Source organism: Theropithecus gelada, chromosome 15 (genome assembly GCF_003255815.1).
Source record: "Theropithecus gelada isolate Dixy chromosome 15, Tgel_1.0, whole genome shotgun sequence".
NCBI classification, from domain to species: domain Eukaryota; kingdom Metazoa; phylum Chordata; class Mammalia; order Primates; family Cercopithecidae; genus Theropithecus; species Theropithecus gelada.
This window is the reverse complement of record NC_037683.1, coordinates 101,673,810-101,697,895: the sequence shown is the minus strand read 5'-3', so window position 1 is coordinate 101,697,895 and position 24,086 is coordinate 101,673,810. Positions and strand designations below refer to the sequence as shown.

Genomic DNA, 24,086 nt, shown 5'->3' with positions numbered 1-24,086 from the left:
CAGCCATCTTGGAATAGAGGGTGAAGCATCTTTCGTTCTAATGAGGCAACTCTTGGTGGCTCCTTAGATAGCTTGAGGATTGGAACTAGTGGCCAAAAAGATCAAGCCTTCATTAGAAAATTGGAACTTTTGTCCCCACTCTTGACCTTTAGGGAGGAAGGAAAGGCTGGAGGGGAGTTAATCACTGATAACCAATAATCAATCATGCCTATGTAATGGAGCCTCCATAAAAACAAATTAGGGGTTCAGAAAGCTTCATGGCTGGAGAATACATGGAGATGGTGGGAGGATGAGGTGCCCAAACAGGGCATGGTAGTTCCCCGCCCTTCCCCCACACCTTGCCCTCTGTCTCTCTCCCTCAGGCTGCTCCTGAGTTTTAACCTTTATAATTAACTGGTAACAGTAAGTGAAGCACTTTTCTAAGTTCTGTGAGTCATTCTACCAAGTTATTAAACCTGGGAGGGGGTGTGGGAACCCCAATTTTGTAGCTAAATTAGATAGAAATGTAGGCAACCTGAGGATTTGGTTCTTGCAACTGGAGTCTGAACTGGGGACTATCTTGTGGGACTGAGCCCTTAAACCTGTGGGGTCAGCTAACTCCAGGCAGTTCATGTCAGAATTATGGAGTCCTAATTAGGGAAAAGACTGGTGAGACCAAGAAAAAACAAAAAGGGAAAACAGATAAGCTCTAAGTCTGCCTTTCTTCATGATCCAGGACACATAACCCTCCTGTGCAAATAACTCACAATCTTCCTGTGCCCAACTGTCACCAGATACCTGCAAGCCAGTTCACTGCAACCTCAGCATTTTCAGTACTGCACAAACTCTTCTTCAGCTTATAGCATAAACACTATTCTATAAAATCCCCACCAAGCCTTTGTCTCCTTGCAGTCAGCTCCTCTCTTGCTGATTCTGTCCATTGCTTTCTTACAATGTATTTTCCTACTTCCTCTAATAAATCTGCCTTTCTTTGCCTACAACTGTCTTGATAAATTATTTTACCCCTGCACCACTGGCCCAGGCAGTCACTGCTTGCCCACAACAAGAATAGGACTGAGTTACTGAACACTCAGTTTGTGTTTGGAGAGTTGCAGAATTGGTTGTTGGTGTGGAAAACTGACACACTAGTGTAAGTAAACATTGTGAATAAAAAAAGACCTGTGTATGTGTGTATGTGTGTTTACAATTACATCTCTGTCTACAGAGAGAGAAGGAATGATGAGGCAAATATGGTAAAATGTGAAAAATTGGAGAATCTGGCTGAAGGGTGTCAGGGGCTCTTTCTATGCTTTTTGTAATTCTGGAAAAATGCTGTTTTGTTAGTGTCCTTTGTGCTGCATGACACACTGCTCCCTCTCATGGAAGGAACCACCTATTTCACCCAGTTTGTCCACTGGCAATGACTTTGTATTCTTCAAATTTAATTTGAACACGTTATATCAGGAGTATATATACCAGGTAGGTATAATAGTTCTCAATGCTGTGTAACAAATTATCACACACTTATGGTTTAAAACAACACTTCACCAGCTCACAGGTCTGTAGCTCAGAATTTTGCAATGGCATGGCTGGGTTCTCTGCTCAGAGTCACACAAGCATAAAATCAAGGTGTTGACAGGCTGAGTCTTCATCTGAAGGCTCTAGGGGAATATTTGCTTCCCAGCTCATTATTGTCATGTCAGAATCCAGTTCCTTGTAGCCATGGGCCTGGGGTATATGTCTCCTCACTGACTGACTACAGGCACTCTGCTGTCTTCTAGGCCAGCAGAGCCAGAGAAGGGCTCATGTGACTAGGTTAGCCCACGAGACCGTCTCCCTATCTGAGGTCAACCATGCTACATACCCTAACCTAATCACAAGAGTAGAATTTGTCACAAAGGACATTAAGTGAAAATTCATAGTCCCAGGATGTGCATAATCTTCAGAGATGTCTTATAATTCTGCCTACCACATACTTCTATAGATAAGAACTTAACATATTTTAACAAACCCAACTGTAATGAATTAGTCAATACTTGCTGCTAGAAAAATTATTGACCTCATTGAGGGAAAAAATAATCAGCTTTCTAGTCTAACTTCATGTTATCAAGATATGTTATCAAGGTAAATGTTGAATGGATTAAAAGGTGAAATATAAATCTGAAATCATAAAAGTATTAGAAAAACTGTAGGTGAATAGTTATCTTCCTTTTGCATGGTGGTAGGAAATTTTGCATAAAAAACAGCAAAAAAAAACCTAATAGAACTGAAATTACCATAAATAAAATTAAATAATGCAGTAAGCAAAAGGGGAAATGTTCACATTAAATAGGAGAAAGTTTATATTCATAATATTTCAAGAGCTCGCAAATTTGGTGAGAAAACCCTAATTGAAAAAGAGGCCAGGTGTGGTGGCTTACGCCTGTAATCCCAAGACTTTGGGAGGCTGAGGCTAGGAGGATTGCTTGAGCCCAGAAGTTCAAGACCTGCCTGGCCAATGTGGCAAAACCCTGTCTCTACTAAAAATACAAAAATTAGCTGGGCATGCTGGTACACACCTGTAGTCCCAGCTACTCAAGAGGCCAAAATGAGAGAATCACCTTAGCTCGGGAAAGCAGAGGTTGCAGTAAGCCAAGATGGTGCCACTGCACTCCAGCCTGGTCAGCACAGCAAGACTCTGTCTCAAGAAAAAAGAAAAAAAAAATAAACAAGAGACAGAACCTTCAAAAAAGAAGAAACACAAATATGCAAACAAGTGCCTGTATGAATGTTTGCACTCACGGTCATTAAAGAAGTTCAGATTTAAGCCATACTGGAATGGCATGTTTTGCCCACGAAATTGTAAACATTGAAAATGCTAACAGCCTATGACAGCAAGGATGCCATAGGAAGCCCACTCCACTCATCCTACTGCTGTTGAAATCGTGAATTGGGACAGCATGTCTGAAAATGAGAATTTAACAATGTGTATCAAGAGGTTAAAAATTATTTAAATCTCTGACCTAGTCGTTCCACTTCTAAAAATATATACAAGGGAAATTAAATGAAAAAGAGACAAAATTATATCCACACAGTGATGACAAGAGTGCTGTTTCTAATGGTCAAAAAATGGGAACAGACTAAAAATCCAACAGTAACCTATGGTTCGGAGACGGAGTATTATGTAGCCATCAAAAAAGAGTTTGTGAAGAATTTTTATGGAAAAAGGCTTTTTGAAAGCATAAACTTTTGAGAAAGACTGAAAAGAAAAGCAAAATGTTAACTGTGGTGGCTGTGGAAATATGGTTTGGTTTTATTTCCTGCACTTTGCAAAATTTTCTCTCAGGGTATTCTTAACCTGGAGTTATGGGCCCCCTGGTGGTGAAGGGGATCTATAAAAACCCTCAACAATTGTATATTGGGTGTATGTGCAATTTTCTCACATATAAATCAAGCCCTTGAAATGAAATTATGTGGGCTCTAACCACCAAGAAGCTGAGTCATTTTTTTCCTCAAGAAAGCAAAGAGCCTGAGGACCTACACATTCTTTTCCCCACCACAGCCTACCCTTTCCAGGGGCAAAAGAGAACCATGGTGCCCCACAAATCCCTCCTGCCGAGAATCTGCCCCAGGCAGTGCCTCTAGAACTTCTGGGCAGGTGGAGGAGGCTGCAGGGGGCTGCAAAGAAAAACCAAGTTTCCATTTGGCATTTGCAAAGCCTTGACACAGAACGAGGTTTGCCTTTGGTTTTTTGTTTCTTTGTTTGCTTTTACACCTTTTTGTAGGTGCATTTTTTCTCAAAAGGCAGAGAATTTCCTGGCTCATTCCCCTTGTCTGCCTGAAAGATGCAGATGGAATGTGTACCTGTATCCCCAGTGGAGATTCGTTCAGGGTCCTGAGCCTGCAAAATGATCTGCACCTGTTCCTTTTTCACGAAATCACAAGAATAAAAATGTTAGTAATCTCGTCCTCTTTGTCCGTGAGTCAGTTACTCTGAGAGTGTCCCAGGCAAAGGCTTTTGGATCTCCCTGTTGCCCCAGAAGCCTCACCTGCGAGGTGTGCACCCTACACTCGCCATTGTTGCTCCTGCTGAGCTGCCTGGCCTGGGCTTGAACAACCAGACTGAATGACCAGACAAATCAGTAAGATCCAACGGGCCGAGGGGACACATAGTCCCCAGCGCCAGTCTACAGGCTCTGCACAGATGCCGATAGGTCATTTTTAATCATGACTTTCGATTTTTCGACCCCAGAGTGCCTTATACACCCAAGTCTCACTGCAGATTCCCTTCTTGAGAAATTGCGGAGCTGCATGGAAAGAGGCTGCCGGCAAGCTTGTGCTGCCTGGGTCAGCGTCCTCCGTGTGTCACTGATCAGGGCTCAGAAGGCTTCAAGGAGCGCATCTCAGTGTCTTTCCAAAAGCCCAAAATTCTGTATTATGTGGCATCCTCAGACTGGTCTAGGAGAGCCCAGAGCTCCTCCAACTGCTCCTGAGATCAGCTTTTCAGGGGTTGAGAGGGAAAACACAACACTGAAACACGCACATAACTAACAATAATATCCTTCCTCTGGTGGTAGCTGAGGCCCCAGAATGAGTTTGAATAGTTTGGGAATGCCCCGGCCCACTGACCTTTCACCTAGCCGCAGATGGTGCACTTTTATTTTTATTTTTACCAACTCTTTCTCCTTCTCCTGATCCCTTCAGGTTTGAACTCCATCCTACATGTTTTTCCCCTCTGTGTGTCCATTGCTGCAGATTCATTACACAGGTAAACTTGTGCCCAGCGGTTTGGTATACAGGTTATTTTGTCACCCAGGTACTAAGCGTAGAATGTAGAACCCACCAGTGAGTTTTTGTAATCTGGCCCTGAACCTAAAATAAAAGTCGAATAAAAAAAAACCAAAAAAAACTACCTATCAGGTACTATGCTCACTGCCTGGGTGATGATATCATGGTAGTATTCACACCCCAAACCTCAGCAACATGCAATTTACCCATGCAACAAACCCGCATACATACTCCCTAAACCTAAAATAAAATCAAAAACATAAAAGAACCATGTCCTACACAGACAGAAATCATTTCAAAACATACCCCAAAAATGCCAGGACCTCATGCTCGTTTGCCACTTGGTTAAGTCACAGATATCTCATGTGACTGTTATATGAGTTTCCTTCAAACATGAGCCTTCTTCTTAACAGAGAGTTGCTCCTGACTTGGAAATCTGCTTTTCTGTGGGCGATGAGGTGCCCTTCACTCACTTGCAAAGTGCAGGGAGGTTCGTGAGCTCCCCTGCCTGGAACACAGCAGGCAATTTCCTCCATGAAGCCTAACTTTTATTTTATATAAAAATAGATAAGTTTTATGTACAACATATAATTTTTAACTTACAACAAAGTATAGCAACATAATTTTATAGTGGAGTTTTGTGATGACACATTAGGTCAAAGTAAAGAGCACAAAGTTGAGCCGCAATCCGGCCAGTTGTGACGCTGCCCACACGAAGGGAGCTGGTCCACAGTCACGTGTGTGGCACGTTCATGTCCTCACAGCAACGACGTGGCTTCTGAGCTCCATCCTTTGCCTGGAACCAAGCAAGTCTATTCTGCTGCTAATAGTAAGGCCCATCAAAGAGGGAAATAATTCTGTTGAGACTCAACAAAATACTGTTCTCAAAATGTGTGCAGCTGCTGCAGGGTCCCCATTCACTGGCCTTGCCAGGAGCCCACAGAGTCAGCAGGCAGAACACGATGCCTACACTGAGTGGAGAATTTCTGTTTCTAATGAAATCTTCCACGCAACGGATGGCCTGCATACCCTGGCCTACTTTCCACAGCAAACAGAGTCCTTCCAGAAGATTCATCAACTTAGCAGTATGCATTACATATGCACACAATAGACCCTTTCCCTTTCCATTACCACCTCTCAGCTGACTGCATTTGGCCTGAGGCATTTCAGGGCTAGCAAAATCAATAGTGTGGAGGGCAGCCACCCCTTGCCAGTGGATCCATTATCTGTCTCTTTCCTATCTCCATTTGTAGAGGGAAATGTTTTCTTAGTGTTATGCTAATTAGAGAAAGAAGCAGTGTCTGCCACGGAATGTTGTATTTGTTAAAATTGCCTCTTTGGTGGAAATTTGTCATAAAGTATCTCTGACCAAAGGTTAAAATCACCCAAGACTCCTGATTCACTTTCCCTCTTCCTGCTCCCAAGAGAGCATCGGCATTGGAGGTGCATGCTCTCCAGGGGACGTGGATGAGAGTGAGGCAGGATATTTTCTTGACCCTTTGTGGGACTCATGAGAAGGGTGCCCCTTGTACTCAGCTGACCGTGCTCACCCCTCACAGGAGGGAGCACACAAGAGAACCAGTGCAGGAATCAGCCAGCCACTTCTGACTTCCGTGCAAGCAGGAGCAAACTCTGTTTACTCCAGTCCACCACACTCCACCCCTTGCCAGAGGGAGCGAGCAGGCAAGCTCGTGCAGGAACCAGCGGCCACTCTGGCACCAGCAGAGCAAACTCCGTGTAGGCCTTGCGTCAGCATCCAGGTGGGAGTGCCTGCAATCCCAAGGCCCCAGAGGGCATGTTGCAATACTCTCTTAGCTCTGCTGCCCACAGACAGCAGTGTGTTATCAGCTCAGTGGGCCTTTTGCCTCACTGCGTGGGGCAGCTGCCCTCTGCCAGTGAGGGCAAAGGGCCAGTGTGACAGCCTTTTTGGGTACCTGCACTTGGTAGGTCTTGAATTCTTGTCCAGTGTCCCAGAAGAATGAGGTCACATGAACAAATTGAAGGAGAGTGAATGTGGAGAATTTTATTGAGTGATGAAAGTGGCTCTCAGCAGACAGTGGAACCGGAAAGGGGACAAAAAGGACAGGTCACTCTGCCCTGAAGTCAAGCAGCCTCTGCCTCCCTCCTCTGAAATCAGGTTGCCTCTCTCCGAAGTACAGCTGCTTCTCTCTACCAGCTAAATCTGGGGTCCTTACAAGCACAGGATGGGGGGTGGGGCAGGCCATAAGTAGTTTTAGAAAAGGCAACATTCAAGTGGTAAAAACACATTATTCAGAAAAAACCAATAGGGAGAGCAGGCAAACAGAGACGGAAGTTCTCACTTTGAGCCGTGGGTGTCAGGCTTTTTGGCTTGAAGGTGGGGCTTTGCCAGGGATCCACCCCTGTCTGTCTAAAGTTTCTCTGCCTCCTGCCTCTACCAAGAGGAAATAGTAAAAGTAAGTGAGGTGACAGCCATGCCCTGTTCCAGGTATCGATGTACAGTGGGTTGCAGGCAAGGCAGTGGGGCCAGTGGCTCCCTGCTGGGCCTTGTCTTCAGATGGGCACAGTGGGTGGCTCACAAGGAATTTGAGAGGTCTTCCCCACTGCCTTCCATTGATTCTGGAGCCTGTGTGTGCCAGCCTTCCAGTCCCTGCAGGGCCACCCTCCCTGAAGGCATCTAGAACAGGGATGATGCTGGGGTTGCCCCACACCACGCTCAGCCCTGCCCTCAGTCAGGCTCACCGCAGGGGGACAGGGTATGCAAGAGGGGTGTCTACACACCCCTACACCAGGCCAGGCCAGTGGGGACTTCTGGAGGCATCACAGGTGTGCATGTGGCAAGAGGCACATTTAAAGCTGGGTTCTAGTTCCTACAGAGAAGAGGAAACCGGAGCTTCTCTCCTGTACCCTGTGTGTGCACAGCCTCATTTTCAACCTTGCTTACCAGCCTTGGCACCATCCCTGGGAACATTCCAGTTTTTAAGCCTCTCTGCCTCTCTGTTTAACTCTGGCCCCCTCGTCACACCAGAGCAAATCCTGTGACACAAAGGTGTCCCAGCAGGACATGGGGTTGACAGAAAAAGGCTACGGAGTGGTAGAACAAACTAAGATTCGGAGCCCAAGTTCAGTTTCTCTTGAGGTTTCTCCATGGAACCAAGTGAGAATAATGACCCGCAGCCCTGCCCTTACACTGTCCCGGCATGGACACACACACCACAACCTGCCATGAGCAAAGGAGAATTCTAGGCAGCACAAGCTACTGTGGCTAAATCCAGAATTAGGGCCCATTTTCCTAGGGTGATATCCCCTTGCCTACAGCTGGTTGCCTTCCCTGCTCATGCATAGAGCAGACACTGAGGCCCAGGACACCCTGCCCTACAGCCGAGCAGGGCAGACAGATGCAGATCAAATCTCTCTTTCCTTTGTGTGAGGTTCTTGGGTATCTTTTGCCACTATTTTCTGTAGGCAGAAAAGGGATGGTATAGAAATGTGTCATCTCCCACCCACAAGACCTCCACAGTCAGGAGAGAGGTAAGGATTGTTCTGCCAGCTCCTATTCACTTTATTCGTTATTGAAGACTTTAAAGACAAGGTCATGAGACACCCTGGACCCTGTTGAAGTATATCAATAGTAGAATTTTTAAAAACAGAGCATGGCCCCTCTGCACAAAACCCACAAACTTTTTTTTTTTTTGGAGACGGAGTCTCCTTCTGTCACCCAGGCTAGAGTGCAGTGGCCGGATCTCAGCTCACTGCAAGCTCCGCCTCCCAGGTTTATGCCATTCTCCTGCCTCAGCCTCCCGAGTAGCTGGGACTACAGGCACCCACCACCTCACCCGGCTAATTTTTTGTATTTTTTAGTAGAGACAGGGTTTCACCATGTTAGCCAGGATGGTCTCGATCTCCTGACCTCGTGATTCGCCCATCTCGGCCCCCCAAAGTGCTGGGATTACAGGCTTGAGCCACCGCGCCCGGCCTAAAACCCACAAACTTCTGTATGTCTGCATGGCTTTTGGGAGAGAATGGGCAGGATTGACGCCACTCCTGCCATTCCACCAACCAACCTCCCTGGCAGGGTCCTTCCTTCGAGGAAGCTCAGCCAATGAGTGGTATTAGTTCCTGTCTTCGTCTGTTCGGGTGGCTATCATGGAATACCATAAACTATGTGGTTGATAAACAACAAAAATTTATTTCTCACAGTTCTACAGACTGGGAAGTCCAAGATCAAGGCACCAGATTTGTTGTCTGGCCAGGTGAAGGCTCCTTCCTCAGAGACAGCACCTTCTCACTACGTGGTAGAAGAGGTGAGGCAGCTCTCTGGGGTCTCTTTCAGGAAGACACTAGTCTCATTCACAAGAGTTCTACCCTCATGACCTCATCCCCTCCCACAGGCCCCGCCTCTTAATGCCATCACACTGGAGATTCAGTTTCAGCACAGGAATCTCAGGGGACACAAACATTCAGGCCATAACAGTTCCTTTCCCATGATCTTTAGTGCACTGACCACTGAAGATCACCAAACTAATCATCTCCATCTGTACCCTACCTCCACCTGTCCCTATCTTCTCTTGACCACCCCCAACCCCGTCTCCTGCCTGCATACGAGAGACCTGCTCAGCAGCCTGAAATCCATATGGAAACATCTTCACAGACCCAACACACCTAGCAAGAGCAGGGGCTCTGGCCATGGAGGATCCTTCAGAGCCCATAAAGGCTGTGTTTGGCCTGGGACATTGCACAGGCACCTCATGGTGAAGAAGAGGTTCTGAGAGGACCTTGTGTTTCACCCTGAACAAATGCACACCCTGCTGGATGACCACAAAAAAAGGACAAGATCCCACCACCTACACCTGGGGAACCCTGAGACCAGCCCTCCCTGCACACCCAGGGATGCTCCAGACCAGGTCCTGATCCATGCACGGGGATATGGGGACCAGTGGCCCACCCACACACTCAGGGACATAGGGATCAGAGCCAACTGTCCTTGTTCTCTTCTACCATGTACCTCAGGAGCTTAAGGCACTGGCTTGTGTGCCTGGAAAAGCAGAAGATTGCAGAAATTGTGTTTTGAAGGGAAATGAACTTGCAGGGGATTTTTGGTGACAGGAAAGGCTGTTCCCTGCCTGGATCCTAAATTTGTTTGTGAAGCATCTTTCTGAAGGTGGTCTGTCTTTCAAGGGTCAGAGCCTAGTTTTCTAAATTCAAAATTATAATTGATTTTCATGCTTTCACACAGGCCAAGTTTTATTCTCCTTCCCTCCCTTCCTTCAGCAGTGGGCAGGGACCTGATGCCAGCCTGGTGCCTGGGCTCCATCACTGGGCAGAAAGGACCCAAGAGGGTGCTTGAGAGAGTTAGAATTCAACCAGCAGCACATCCTCATGCCCACACTTCCTCTGCTGCTCCTTAATTTCCTTGTCTTGGCTCTTGTCTCCACTGCAGCTCTATAGAGGAAACACGCAGCCCTCACCCAAACACAGCCTGCAGCCCTGGCCTCAGTGTCACCCTGTGCTGTTGGCACCCAACCGTGGCTGGCTGCCAGCAAAACTGAAGAAGAAAACACGACCTGAGTCAGTCCTTCAGATCTATTGAGAAATAGATGAGTCATTCCAATTTGAAAGGAAAGACAGGCCGGGCGCGGTGGCTCAAGCCTGTAATCCCAGCACTTTGGGAGGCCGAGATGGGTGGATCACGAGGTCAGGAGATCGAGACCATCCTGGCTAACACGGTGAAACCCCGTCTCTACTAAGAAATACAAAAAATAGCCGGGCGAGGTTGCGGGCGCCTGTAGTCCCAGCTACTCAGGAGGCTGAGGCCGGAGAATGGCGTGAACCCGGGAGGCGGAGCTTGCAGTGAGCTGAGATCCGGCCACTGCACTCCAGCCTGGGCTACAGAGCAAGACTCCGTCTCAAAAAAAAAAAAAAAAAGAAAGAAAGGAAAGACAACCACAAGTTGGAGAGTAGGGGCGGCTATCTTTTAACCAAAAAATTAACAACAACAAAAAACCCTGCTAAGAAAATGACAAAACACTCTTTTTTATAAAGGGAAAGATATTTGGATGTACTGATAGACACAAACCACCTAGACAAAGACCCTCCAGCCTGTAAAGAATGGCCACTGTGAAGCACTAAGCACTGGCTCAGTGTTAAGCAAACAGGTGACTGGGTTGTATAAAGGAGGTGGAACTAGGGGCATCTTTAAATCTTTAACTTTAAAGTTAAGGCCTTCACGTACCACCTCATCGTCAGTGAAGATGTTATGTTTCCTCCTATCTTCCTGAAGACACTCATACCTAAAAAACTCCAAGGGAAAATTATTTTCAGCCTGAAATTATACATTCAGCAAAGTGTTCGTCACACGTAAAGACAGACTAAAGAAATTCTCATACATATAAAGATTCATAAAATTGACCTTTCTTGATCCTTCCTTAAGTAGCTACTGAAAATAATCTCCAGTAACATTAGGAAGACGAGGAAGCAAAGAAACGGTAGGCCCCACCCAGGAGAGTAAGAAGCAGCTCCAGGGTGAGAAATGTGCCACAGACCTAGACAGCAAGCAACCCAGATGTGATGGGTTTATAGAAGTATGCAGAAGGGAAGGCTCTTGGGGAAAGGGAGAAACCTAGTAGAACAAATTATAAAAATTGAACATTAACAAAAATATGTGACTAGAAAATATACAAGTGAAAAATGAGGCAATTAAAAACTCTGGAAGAAACAAAAAGCTCCACAAAACAGGAAATTGACACATTGTGTATTCACCTCTTGGGGCCTCAGTGAACAATATGTAAATAGCTATCCTAGTAATCAAAATATTGATTATTGATTCAACTGTATGATAAGACATGAGAGAAGACAAAAACGTGAGTCAAGAAAATTTGTCATTACAGAAAATCATTTCACAATTACTTTCTAAAATTGATCAAATTAAGAAGTAATTATATGAGCATACTGGCTAAAAGCTATGGAGGTGACTACCAGAAGAAACTGCTAAGAAGTTTAAAAGTGAGTGACTCTGAGAAGCTGGGCTGGGGGACCTTGGGGAGGGGCAAGGGGACTTATTCTTTTCATTGTGAGATTTTCAGTTCTGTTTGATTCTTTGAATAAGTATGTTTTGCATTGATAAATATGTATTTATTGATTTTAATAAATAAATATTCCCAATGGATGAACAAACCAATGTCTGGCCTATGAAAGGGCAGAAAGAAGTAGGGTAGCAATTGGTGGTGAATGTGATGCAATAAATAACCAAGGCTGGAGGGTAGGACTTCCAGAGGACAGGTGCAGGCAAACCCTTGGAGACAAGTACAAAATTCAGGTAGAAGGGGAAAGGTGAGAGGGGCCTTCCATTCAAGTCCTGTCCAGTCTTCACTGCCGGGAGAAATTTATTGTCAAATGTGGTATCAATTCAAATATAAATGTCTTCACTTTCATTACTCCTTTTTTACTCTCCTAAGCAATACTAGGAAATATTTGCTTTTGGGATTCCTGGACACTTGGCAAGGAGTAGAATTTGTTTGTAACACACTGCTGCTGTGTTTATGCACATGACTGGAACACATTCAGGGAAACTGTGCCACAAAAGTCCAAGAAATGTAATTCCCAGTGGTGAAAATAAGCATGGTTTCTGGAGAAAATGCTACATATAATCATTACATGTTTGTCTGGATTCAAGAGAATGTTAAAATCACTTCTCGGGGAAAAGAAATCATCCAGGATAAGTGCACAGAATTGACCATTTTCCAAGACAATGATGGCAGAATTTCAGCTCTGTCTGGTATTATTGGTGTGTCTGGCTCAAAAAAAAACTTAAGAAAATAATTTCTCCATGGAAAACTGAGTTGACTTGCTGGGGTGTGTCTTTACTTCTAATGTACATATATGTGAGAAGGGACATAGCTACATAACCTAGACTTCATAAAATGAAGTGAGAATGTGCTTTCTCGTTAATTTATCAAGGGTTCTGTGCTTAATGACATGTAGGCGGTGATCTTTGTGTCTCACCATTCAGAAATGAGATGTCATGAGTTAAGACTTCAAATAGAGCTAAAGTTGTTGCCTCTAATCCTTCACCCTCTTCATCAGGACGCACTTCTGAACTGACTTAGAAATACAACAGGAGAGGCAGGCGTGGTGGCTCATGCCTGTAATCCCAACACTTCGGGAGGCCGAGGAAGGCAGATCACTTGAGGTCAGGAGTTTAGGCCAGCCTGGCCACCATGGTAAAACCCCGTCTCTATTAAAAATACAAAAATTAGCTAGGCATGGTGGCGTGCGCCTGTAATTCCAGCTACTCAGGAGGCTGAGGCAGAAGAATTGCTTGAACTCAAGAGGTGGAGATTGCAGTGAGTCCAGATCGTGCAACTGCACTCCAGCCTGGGCGTCACAGTGAGACTTCATCTCAAAAAAAAAAAAAAAAAAACAGAAATGCAACAGGAGAAAATACACATCCACACCCCATACCTCATTGTAGCTCAGGAGACTAGCCACAGGTGAACTCCCCTGTCCTTAGTGTAATACCTAAGCTTATTTTTACTAACTTTGTTTTTAGACTCTCCCTTTCTCCCTTAATCACCTAGCCTTGTTTCCACATGAATAAGCTCTCCCTTAGCTGAGAAAGCCAGACAAACTCCATTTGGCTCCTTCATCTACAAGACATCAAGGACTCCTTACCCACCCGCTTCCTCAAGGAGTTAACTTGTGTAAGCAGACTCTCAACATATCAAAGAGACCAATTAACTGATAAGGTACTGAAGCAAGCAATGTACATGTTCCCAGGATTTTGCTCAAGAGATAACACCATAAAGCCTTGAGCTTGTGTCCAGCAGAGCCCCCATATCTAACATCTTATGAAAGATTCGGAGCCCCTGCACCTGGAACTGCTTGTTTCTCTGTAACCATTCGTCTTTTTAATTTTTTTGCATGTTTTTACTTCTGTAAAATTGTTGCAACTGAACTCCCCTCCCCTTCCTAAACTGAAGTATAAAAATCGAGCCCCTTCCTCGGGGCCAAGAGAATTTCAAGCATTAGCCGTCTCTCGGTCGCCAGCTAATAAAGGACTCTTAAATTCATCTTAAAGTGTAGCGTTTCTCTAACTCGCTCGGGTACAACATTAGAGCCTCTAGGAACTTGAGCTGATAGCTCAGATGGCTCAGACTCAGGAGGAATGATGACTGATCCTCCCTGAGTGGATGGTTTCTTCGCCTCACACGTGTTTTTTCTCTGTGGACATTAGATGACTGTATTTGTTCGTTCAGGCTGTCATAACAAAATACCATAGGCTGAGTAGTTTAAACAACAGACATTTATTTCTCACAGTTCTGGAGGCTGGAATTCCAAGATTAAGATGCCCGGCAGGATTAGTTTCTAGGCAGAGCTCTCTTCCTGGCTTGCAGACAGCCGCCTTCTTGTTGTGTCCTTGCATGGTTTTTTCTCGGTGAACGCACACACTTCCTGTTCTTATAAGGACACAGGTCCTATCAGATTAAGGCCCCACCCTCATAATTACATTTAAAATTAATTACTTCCTTACTCCAAACACAGTCAATGATGAGTTGTATGACCTTGGGCAAATCACCTCAACAGCCCTTGGCTTCTTCTGAGGCGATTTCATATTTAGAAATACTAAAAACAGACTGTCAGGCTAAAGAATTGCTTCTTAGTTCCACCAGCTTCTTCCCAGTGATGCTTTCAGATGATTCTGCAGGCAATTGGATTGCTCCCACCAGATGGCTTGGAACAGAAAGTGCAGGCATGGAGAGAAGGTGGCCGCATGTATTAGTTGGCTCAGGCTGCTGAAACAAAATACCACTGACTGAGTGGCTTACAGATAAAAGAAAATTACATCCTCATAGTTCTAGAGGTGGGGAAGTCCACATCAAGGTGTCAGCTGATTTGGTTCCTGGCAAGGGCTCTGTTCCTGGCTTGCAGACAACTGCCTTCTCAGTGTGTTCTCACATGGTGGAGAGAAAAGAAGCTCTTTCTCTTCCTCTCCTTATAAGACCACAGTCATATTAGATTAGGGCCTACCCTGTGACACATTTAACCCTAATTGCATCCTACAGACCTTGTCTGCAGACACAATCACATTGGGCATGCGGGCTTCAACATATGAATTTGATAAATGCAGGACACAATTCAATCCACAGCAATGATAAACCACCACCACCATGACCAAAGTCTAGCTTTCATCCCAAAACATCAGAGCAGCACCATCTCAGCACCATCCCAAGATTTCATACCCCCAAAGTGGGGGTGTCTGTGTAGGGTGGAGTCACCTGTGAACAGTCAGACCCCTCAGATGCTGACCAGAGACCAGTGGGGTGATGGAAATCCATTTTAGGGCCAGATTACCATGCAGCATCAAATACCATTATTCCTGCTCAGACCTAAGAAAGTGAGCTATGGATCGGGGGAATTCAGAGAACATTCCCTCTCACTCTTGGAAGTTGTGCCCTGGTGACAGAGTGAACCCTGATATTCCAAAGGAACCAAGAAGATAACACTGAGCGGGTCTCCATGAGCATGCCAGGCATTAGGGCTTTCGTCCACATTTGCAGTGCAGCAGTAACAAATGCAGCAGCAGCAGAGACTTGAACAGTGCTGCACAGGCTTGGAACCCCAAAACCACCGTGGGAATGAGCCCAGCTGGGCATGCCAGGGGATAAGAAGCCACAGAGAGCAGCATCAAGGTGCCTTAGCTGCCTGGCTGCCCACTGGTCACAGACACATGGAATTGTCCAGTAGAGACCATCAAGCTGGCCCAAACTAGAAGAAATGCCCAGCCAACTCCTAGACTAGTAAACCAAAGAAAATGGGTATCGTTGGGCCAGGTTCAATGGCTCATACCTGTAATTCCAGCACTTTGGGACGCCAAGGCGGGAGGATCACTTGAGGTCAGGAGTTTGAGACCAGCCTGGCCAACATGGCAAAACCCCATCTCTACTAAAAATACAAAAATTAGCCCGGTATGGGGCGCATATCTGTAATCCCAGCTACTCAGGAGGCTAAGGCACAAGAATTGCTTGAACCCGGGAGGTGGAGGTTGCAGTGAGCCAAGATTGTGCCACTGTACTCCAGCCTGGGTGACAGAGCAAGATTGTCAAAAGAAGAAAGAAAGAAGACAGAAAGGAAGAGAGAAAGAGAGAGAGAGGGAGGGAGAGAAAGAAGAAGGGAGGAAGGGAGGGTGAGAGGGAGGGAGGGAGGGAGGGAGGGAGGGAGGGAGGGAGGGAGGAAGGAAGGAATTGTTTTAAGCCTCTAAGTTTTAAGATATTTTGCTATGCAGCAAATGATGCATAACACTTGCTAATGGTGCAATCTCCCCACTTAGACTTCTTCTTCTTTTTTTTTTTTTTTTTTTTGAGACAGAGTCTCGTTGTGTCACCCAGGCTGGAGTGCAGTGGTGCAATTTCAGCTCACTGCAAGCTCCGCCTTCCAGGTTCACACCATTCTCCTGCCTCAGCCTCCCGAGTAGCTGGGACTACAGGCGCCCACCACCACACCCAGCTAATTTTTTGTTTTTTGTTTTTTTGGGGACAGAGTCTCGCTCTGTCACCCAGGCTGGAGTGCAGTGGTACAATCTCGGCTCACTGCAAGCTCCACTTCCCAAGTTGACACCATTCTCCTACCTCAGCCTCCCGAGTAGCTGGGACTACAGGCACCCGCCACCACGCTCAGCTGATTTTTTTTTTTGTATTTTTAGTAGAGACGGGGTTTCACCATGTTAGCCAGGATGGTCTCGATCTCCTGACCTCGTGATCCGCCCACCTCAAACCCCTAAAGTGCTGGGATTACAGGCATGAGAATTTTTTGTATTTTTAGTAGAGACAAGATTTCACCATGTTAGCCAGGATGGTCTCAATCTCCTGACCTCGTGATCCACCCGCCTCAGCCTCCCAAAGTGCTGGGATTAGTTGTGGTGAGCCGAGATCGCACCATTGCACTCCTGCCGCCTGGGCAACAAGAGCAAAACTCCATCCAAAAAAAAAAAAAGTGGTTGCTTCATTTGAAATTACTCATATTCACTATTGCCAAACTCCCCCGAAAAGTGGTAGCATTGCCTTTGTCTTTGGGTAAGCTGGTGCTGGAGGTTATTGATGAGGAACTCCATGTGGACCCCCAGCCGGTTTTGTCCTCTTGGTTTCAGTGCAGCTCCAGTTAGGCTTCACCCATTTCCTGCAGTGGGTGCCTGCAGACAGAAGCTTCTTCCAAGACAGTGGCTGGGACAGCAGCTAAAAGACTTAACTTGGCAGACACTGTGAGTCAGTGCATGAAAAGGCCAGTGTGGAGACACAGATTAATTACATAGGGGAAAATAGCAACTGTCCAGAAGAGAAAGCTGCAGACAGCACCTTCACCAGGTGAGCGGGATTAGCATCATCAGTCATGCCACATACTGGCCTTAGGTGCCCTCTGATACCATGCACTGAGGAGGACACCATGTCACTCTTATGATATTCTTACAAAAAAAAAAAAAAAAGCATAAGCTACATTTAATCAGGAGGAATGAGCCACAAAGTCATGGCCAGTACTCTTCAAAAGTCTAAAGGTCATTAGAGACAAAGAAAAGTTGTTCCAGACTAAAAGAGACCAAGGACATTTGATGACTTAAATACAGCATGAGATATTGGACTGGGTCCTGAATCAGATAAAGGCATCAGTGGGACCATGGATGAAATTTGAAGAGGATGGGTGGATTTGTTTACAGTACTGCATCAATGCTAAGTCCCTGGGATTGACTATCTTAACATAATTATGTGAGGTGTGAACACTGGGGAAACTGGGATAAGGCATACAGAAAATTTGTGTACTGTTTTTGCAACTGTAAGTTCCAACTTATTTCAAAAACAAGTTAAAAAAGTAAAATATAAAATCTCTTTAAAATTTAACAAGAAGGGGGAAAAAAAGAGAGACAAACTCCCACCACTGTTGGCTGACATCTATCTTCTTTAAATTTAGTGGGAAAGAAATGATCATTTTTGGCCAGGCAAGGAAATCCCAGCACTTTGGGAGACCGAGGCAGGTGGATCTCCTGAGGTCAGGAGTTCGACACGAGCCTGGCCAACATGGTGAAATCCCATCTCTACTAAAAATACAACAAAAATTAGCTGGGCGTGGAGGCTGGTGCCTATAATCCCAGCTACTTGGGAGGCTGAGGAAGGAGAATCACTTGAACTCGGGAGACAGAGGTTATAGTGAGCTGAGATCGCACCATTGCACTCTAGCTTGGGCAACAAGAATGAAACTCCATCTCAAAAAAAAAAAAAAGAAATTATTATTATTATTATTATTATTTTATTTTTTTAAGATGGAGTCTTGCTCTGTTGCCCAGGCTGGAATACAATGGCGTGATCTTGGCTCACTGCAATCTTTGCCTCCCAGTTTCAAGCGATTCTCCTGCTTCAGCCTCCTGAGTAGCTGGGACTACAGGCGTGTGCCACCATGCCCGGCAAATTTTTTTTTTTTTTTTTTTAGTAGACATGGGATTTCACCGTGTTAGCCAGGATGGTCTCGATCTCCTGACCTCGTGATCCACCCTCCTCGGCTTCCCAAAGTGCTGGGATTTCAGGCATGAGCCACCACGCCCACCCATGATTTTTGGATTCATTTGGCTACTGGCCCTCAGAAGGTTAAGAGACAGCCATGTGGTGGACATTGGTTTGGGGCCATCCTGCATCACCCACTCACCCACTTCTCTCACCTCAGGTTTTCATTGAGGAGTCTATTGTTCGCTTGACTTGCAGTCATAAGATTCTGGGGAAGGAGCTGCTAACTCCAGCCCTAGGAAAGAGGTGTGCGGCCCAAGCCTAGCCAGCAGCATATTCTGTCTCCTTGGCCCTGGTCTTGGTCTTGCTCTGTTGCCCAGGCTGGAGTGCAATGGCCCTCCACGGAGGGCATGCAACAGCAGGAAGAAGACTTCATTCTGAGAGTTTGGCTTAAGCATCAGGAGGCTGTCACGACCAGCCCCACCTCCACTGGACTTGAACAAACACAATGGGGACCAAAGCTACCTCTGTGACCAGCTGCTGCCAGGTGGGCATCTGTCCCAGCAAGGAACCAGCTCTGAAGCTGCAGAAATTAGTTCTGCCACAGCACCCGATCCCTGGTCAGGCCACACCTGACTCCACCCCGTGGGCCTTGTAGCTAGAAGAGGTCACGAAGCCCCCTGTCCTTCAGGCACTCCGGATTGCAGGGGCCTCAGGCAACCAAGAGAGCCATGTTTAGCTGAGTTCCATCTCCTGCTGAGAAAGTCAAGATCAGTCAAACCACATGCTGCGGTGTCAGAGCCTCAAGTTAGGAAAGGCAGCATCAGTGGGGTAGTGAGGACAGGAGGCATAGTGGGGTAGTGAGGACAGGAGGAAAGGGCAGAGAGGCCACCAGTGTGCCTCTGGGAGGACAAATGTTTTGCATTGGCCAGCAAGCCCCCATACTTTGGTATTCTGACCACCCACCCCCTTAATCAGCAGGAAATCTAGCCTTTCCTGTGATCCCCATGTCTGGTTCATCCTTTGCAAGTTCCTGGGCGGGGAGCAGAGTGGCTGTCACATAGACATAGATGTAGGCTGCCCACCAGTGCCTAGATCTCCAACTTCAAGGTCCCCTGCTCCGTCCACTGCTCCTCAGATGGTCTGGGCATCCCCGAACGTGGCCAGCCCTTTCCCCGTGAATCAGTTCCCTGCATGGAGTCCAGGTGGGTCAGAAAGGCCTGTGGACAATGTCTGAGCCCCAGTCGAGGCTGAACTTCTCCACCAGTTCCTGCCTCCTAAGAAAGTCAGGAAATGGGGCTGAGCGTCCAGCCTTCCGGAGGCCGGGGCCGGCGGCCTAGCGGATGACCACGAGGGGGCAGTGTGGAGCAGCTGGTAGGCCTGGCCGGCGGCTCCCAGCAGACCAGCCGGACCTTACTTCCCAACTTGAAATCCAGCCGGAAGGAAGAGAAAATAGGCAGCCAGCGGCAACAGCCAGTCCTGAGTGGCGGGTGGCAGATTATGCTTATTTCCCAAATGTCCTGTAATTGATAAGTAACTGATTACCAAATAAATTCTATTACTAAAAAGAAAGAAAGAAGCCAGATCAGTAGATACCTGTTTTTCTGCATTATTTGTATCCAAATTCACACATTTGTCCAACTACAAAGATCCTGGACAGGCAGCACGGACCACTCCAGGACCAGCAGGGACTGCTTCAGGCAAGGGAGATTTGTACCCCTGGGAGCCGCTGTGCCCGTCTCCACCTGGGATCCAGCGCAGTCCACCTGGGTTCCGGGAACCCTCGCCTTGAGGACAGGTGTCTCTTATCCTAAGTCCAGTTATTTTGGTTGTGATGGAACCCCATTTTCTCTTGGAGATTAACAGCACCTGCACTGTGTAGGCTTGAGAACATTGCCAGGGGTGCTCTCTACCACCCTGCTCTTGTTTTCCTAGCGACATTTCCCAAATTCACAGTCATTTCACATGAAGCCTTCCCAATTTCTCCACCGTGAAGACACTGGACACAGAGTTCCATGAGGACTGAATACAATGGCGGGGCCTGTGCCTATGGGCGGGTCCCACAGCAGGACACAGCAGTTCCAACAGTGGCTTCTTGCTGCCGGACCCACTGCTGGACCCAGGGTTTCTAAGCATTGATGACTCCCAGCCACCCAGGGTTCTTGTTATGGACAGGATCATGTGCCCATAGTTCATATGTTGATGCTCTAAACCCCAATATGGCTTGGAATGGCCCTTGGAAGGACATACTGGATCAGGGACTCACACTTTTGAAATAAGGTCATAAGTGAGTCCCTGATTCAATATGATGATGCATGCTTAGAAGAAGAGGAAGAGATGCATGGTGCCGCACTTGCTTGCTCTTCTCTCTCTCTCTCTCTCTCTCTCTCTCTACACATAAGCACAAAGGGAAAGGCCATGTGAGGACACAGTGTCCACAAGCCAGGAAGCAGGCCTTCATCAGAAACCAGGTTTGCCAGCACCTTGATCTCAGACTTCAGCCTCCAGAACAGTGAGAGAATGAATGGCTGCCACTTGAGCGCCCAGCCTGTGGTATCATGTGAGGCAGCCTGAGCTGGCACTTCTCTTAGGACCGTAGAGATGCTCACCTGGGACAGAGACCACCGTGTCCATTGTCTGTGCAGGGCTGTCTGAACCCCTGCCTAGGGGTGCACCACAAACACCTGATGGTCTCATGCCGCCCCCAGCCACAAACACACACTCCCCATCCATGAGCAGTAGAAATAAGCATCCAGGAAAGGAATCAGGGAGCTAATTCCTCTTCCTAATGCTGAGAATTGTTCAGCAATCCACGCACTTTACCCCTCTCACTTGTCTGGGGCTCTGACAGACCTCCCTCTCTGGATGGCAGCTGTGTGTGCTTCAACCTGTTTCAAAACAGGCACCCCACTCCCCTGCCTCCCCTCTGCTCCTCATGGCCGGGACACTTTGCAAGGACCCTCCCTCACCCTCTACCTTGAGGGAAGCCATAAGCAGTAGCCTGGAGCTTGGGGGATGGGAGCTGGGATCCCCCTACCTACCACTCTATGGGGGATGGCTCACCCCAGTTGGCGATAAGGCTGCAGGGAACACAGTGTTGAAGCCCCTTAAGCATGGCCGAGAAGAAGCACTTCATGGAGACACTCAGGCAGGAACATGGCAGGGGCAGTGTCTGGTGCTCAGGCTCCTACGTCCCAGAGAACCCAGAGGAAAGCACGGCCGACCTCCCGGCCACAGGCTGCCTCTAGTCTACCCCATAGTCCCAGGAAAACAAGCTCTGCCCTTTCCCTTTGCGGGGCTGGTGGGGAAGGGAGCAGTCCCAGCCAAGAAGACACAAGTTCAGGAGCATCCTTCCAGGCCTGTGGGCCCCAAGGAATAGCTGCCCCTCCTGCACCTCCATTGGCCATTCTTGCTCTTCCCCTTCTCCCCTAAGGAGAGCAGACATGTCTCCCTTGTCACCTGCTGGCAAACTGGAGGTCTCTCTCCTTCCTTCAGCAAGCACCCCTGAGAGTCTTTATCTTCAGCAGACAAGCTCTTTGCTCACCCTGCACAGGGAGAACTCGGAAGGCCTTGGAGGTCACGGGGAAACCTGGCCCACGTGGGAGCTGGGGGTCCAAGGCCACCACATAGGTGTGAGCCTCCAAATGAGAAAGAAACAGCCACCTGTTGAACCGGGTATAAAAGGAGTAGAGAAATCTTGAGAAGTCTAGGTCCATCGCTGTGGGCTCACGTGTCGGGAGGGTCTAGCGCATTGGGTTTTTGTTTGTGTTTTTCAATATTTTGTTTGGTTGGTTTTTTTGTTTGTTTCCGAGACGGAGTCTCGCTCTGCGGCCCAGGCTGAAGTTGAGTAGCACAATCTCAGCTCACTGCAACCTCCGCCTCCCCGGCTCAAGCAATTCTCCTGCCTCAGCCTCCCAAGTAGCTGGGATTACAGGCGCATGCCACCACACCCAACTAATCTTTTGTATTTTTTAGTAGAGAGGGTATTTCACCGTGTTGACCAGGCTGATCTCGAACTCCTGACCTTGTGATTGACCCGCCTCAGCCTCCCAAAGTGCTGGGATTACAAGCGTGAGCCACCATGCCTGGCCTAATTTTTTTATCTTTAGTTTTTGTGGGTACATAGTAGGTGCATATATTTATGGGGTACATGAGATGTTTTGATACAGGCATGCAATGCGTAATAATCACATCAGGAAGAATCGGAGTATTCATCCCTTCAGGCATTTATCTTTTGTGTTACAAACAATGCAATCATAGTTATAGTTATTTTTAAATGTACAATCAAATGATTATTGACGGTAGTCACACTGCTCTGCTATCAAAGATTAGGTCTTATTTATTCTTTGTATTTTTTTGTACCCATTAATCATTCCCACCTTCCCCCCAACCCCACTACCCATTCCAGCTTCTGGTAATCAACCTTCCATTCTATGTCCAAAAGTTCAATTGTTTTGATCGTTAGATCCCACAAATAAGTGAGAACATGTGATGTTTGTCTTTCTGTGCCTGGCTTATTTCACTTAACATAAGGGCCTCCAGTCCCATCTATATTATTGCAAATGACAGAATCTCATTTTTTTAAAGGCTGGAGTACTCCATTGTGTTTATGTACCATGTTTTTATGTACCACGTTTTCTTTATCCATTCATCTGTTGATGGACACTTAGGATGCTTCCAAATCTTGGCTGTTGTGAACAGTGCTGCAGTAGATAGGGGGGTGCAGATATCTCTTCAATATACTGGTTTCCTTTTCCTTTCTTTCGGGTACATACCCAGCAGTAGGACTGCTGAGCCACATGGTTCCAGCACATGGTTGATGAGCAAAGACTCGCAGAATGCAGGACTGGGGTGGTGCGGCGGGAGAACAGCTGCACTCTCAGGGTGTCCAACTCCTCTTCAGTATCTTTCCCTCACCTAATTCACAGCAATGGCATCAAAGGAATAAGAAGGGGAGGGTGAGCTTAATGCCAGATCTTTTAATGACCTCCTTTTAAGCTTGAAAATGTGGTTTCTAAATCAAAGAGTCCTACAAAAAGAAATGATTTAAAGCAAGTTATGCAACATGTGCCCTTTGGAAAAACAGCACTGTCCTTAGAGTTATGCCCTCAGGATGGCAGGGGACAGGCCCTACATCTGCAAACACATGTGTTCAGACCACCGGGCCTCTGCCAGGATCCCCCGTCCCTGGCCCTCTGCAAGTTTCCAGTCTTTGCAAAAATCTGTTCAAGTCTGGAAAACATTCCTCTCCCCCACAAGCTGGCTCCTTCCCTCTACTCAGATCAGCTAAAAATCCTCTTCCTAAGGATCCAGCCCCAAATATGCTGTATAAGGAAGCTCCCGCCTCAAAATCTCCACTGCTCTATTTCTTACTAAAATTCCTGTGGACGAAGGACAGACAGAGCTTAATGTCAACTCTCTGCACACTGACATAAATGCACATCTAATTGCTTCCTTTGGAACAACTAATCAGAAACTCGAAAGAATGCAATCGTTTGCCTGTTATGTACCTATGACCTAGAAGCTCCCTCCCTGCTTCGAGTTGTCCCACCTTTCTGGACCAAACCAATGTACACCGTACATATATTGATTGATGTCTCATGTCTCCCTAAAATGTGTAAAACTAAGCTGTGTCCTGACCACCTTGAGCATATGTCATCGGGACCTCCTGAGGCTGTGTCACAGGCATGTCCTTAACCTTGGCAAAATAAACTTCCTAAATTGATTGAGACTTGTCTCAGATACTCTTTGGTTTACAGTATGATACCACATTTGTGTATCCATTCATCAATTGACAGACATATGGCTTGCTTCCAGTATTTAACAATGGTGAATAACACTGCTAGGAACATTTGTATATATGCCCCAGAAAGGCATATA

The 24,086-nt window shown here is 46.7% G+C and overlaps 1 protein-coding gene across 1 annotated transcript in view; it reads right to left on the bottom strand.

Annotated features, from left to right (window-relative positions):
• Positions 1 to 14,244: 14,244 nt before the first annotated feature.
• NXNL2 (nucleoredoxin like 2) overlaps positions 14,245 to 24,086 on the bottom strand; it is a 50,702-nt gene continuing 40,860 nt past the window's right edge. The window contains exon 2 of the mRNA XM_025360206.1: positions 14,245 to 14,516. Coding sequence (XP_025215991.1) covers positions 14,381 to 14,516 — 136 coding nt within the window. The 3' untranslated portion in view covers positions 14,245 to 14,380. The remainder of the gene's footprint in view (positions 14,517 to 24,086) is intronic.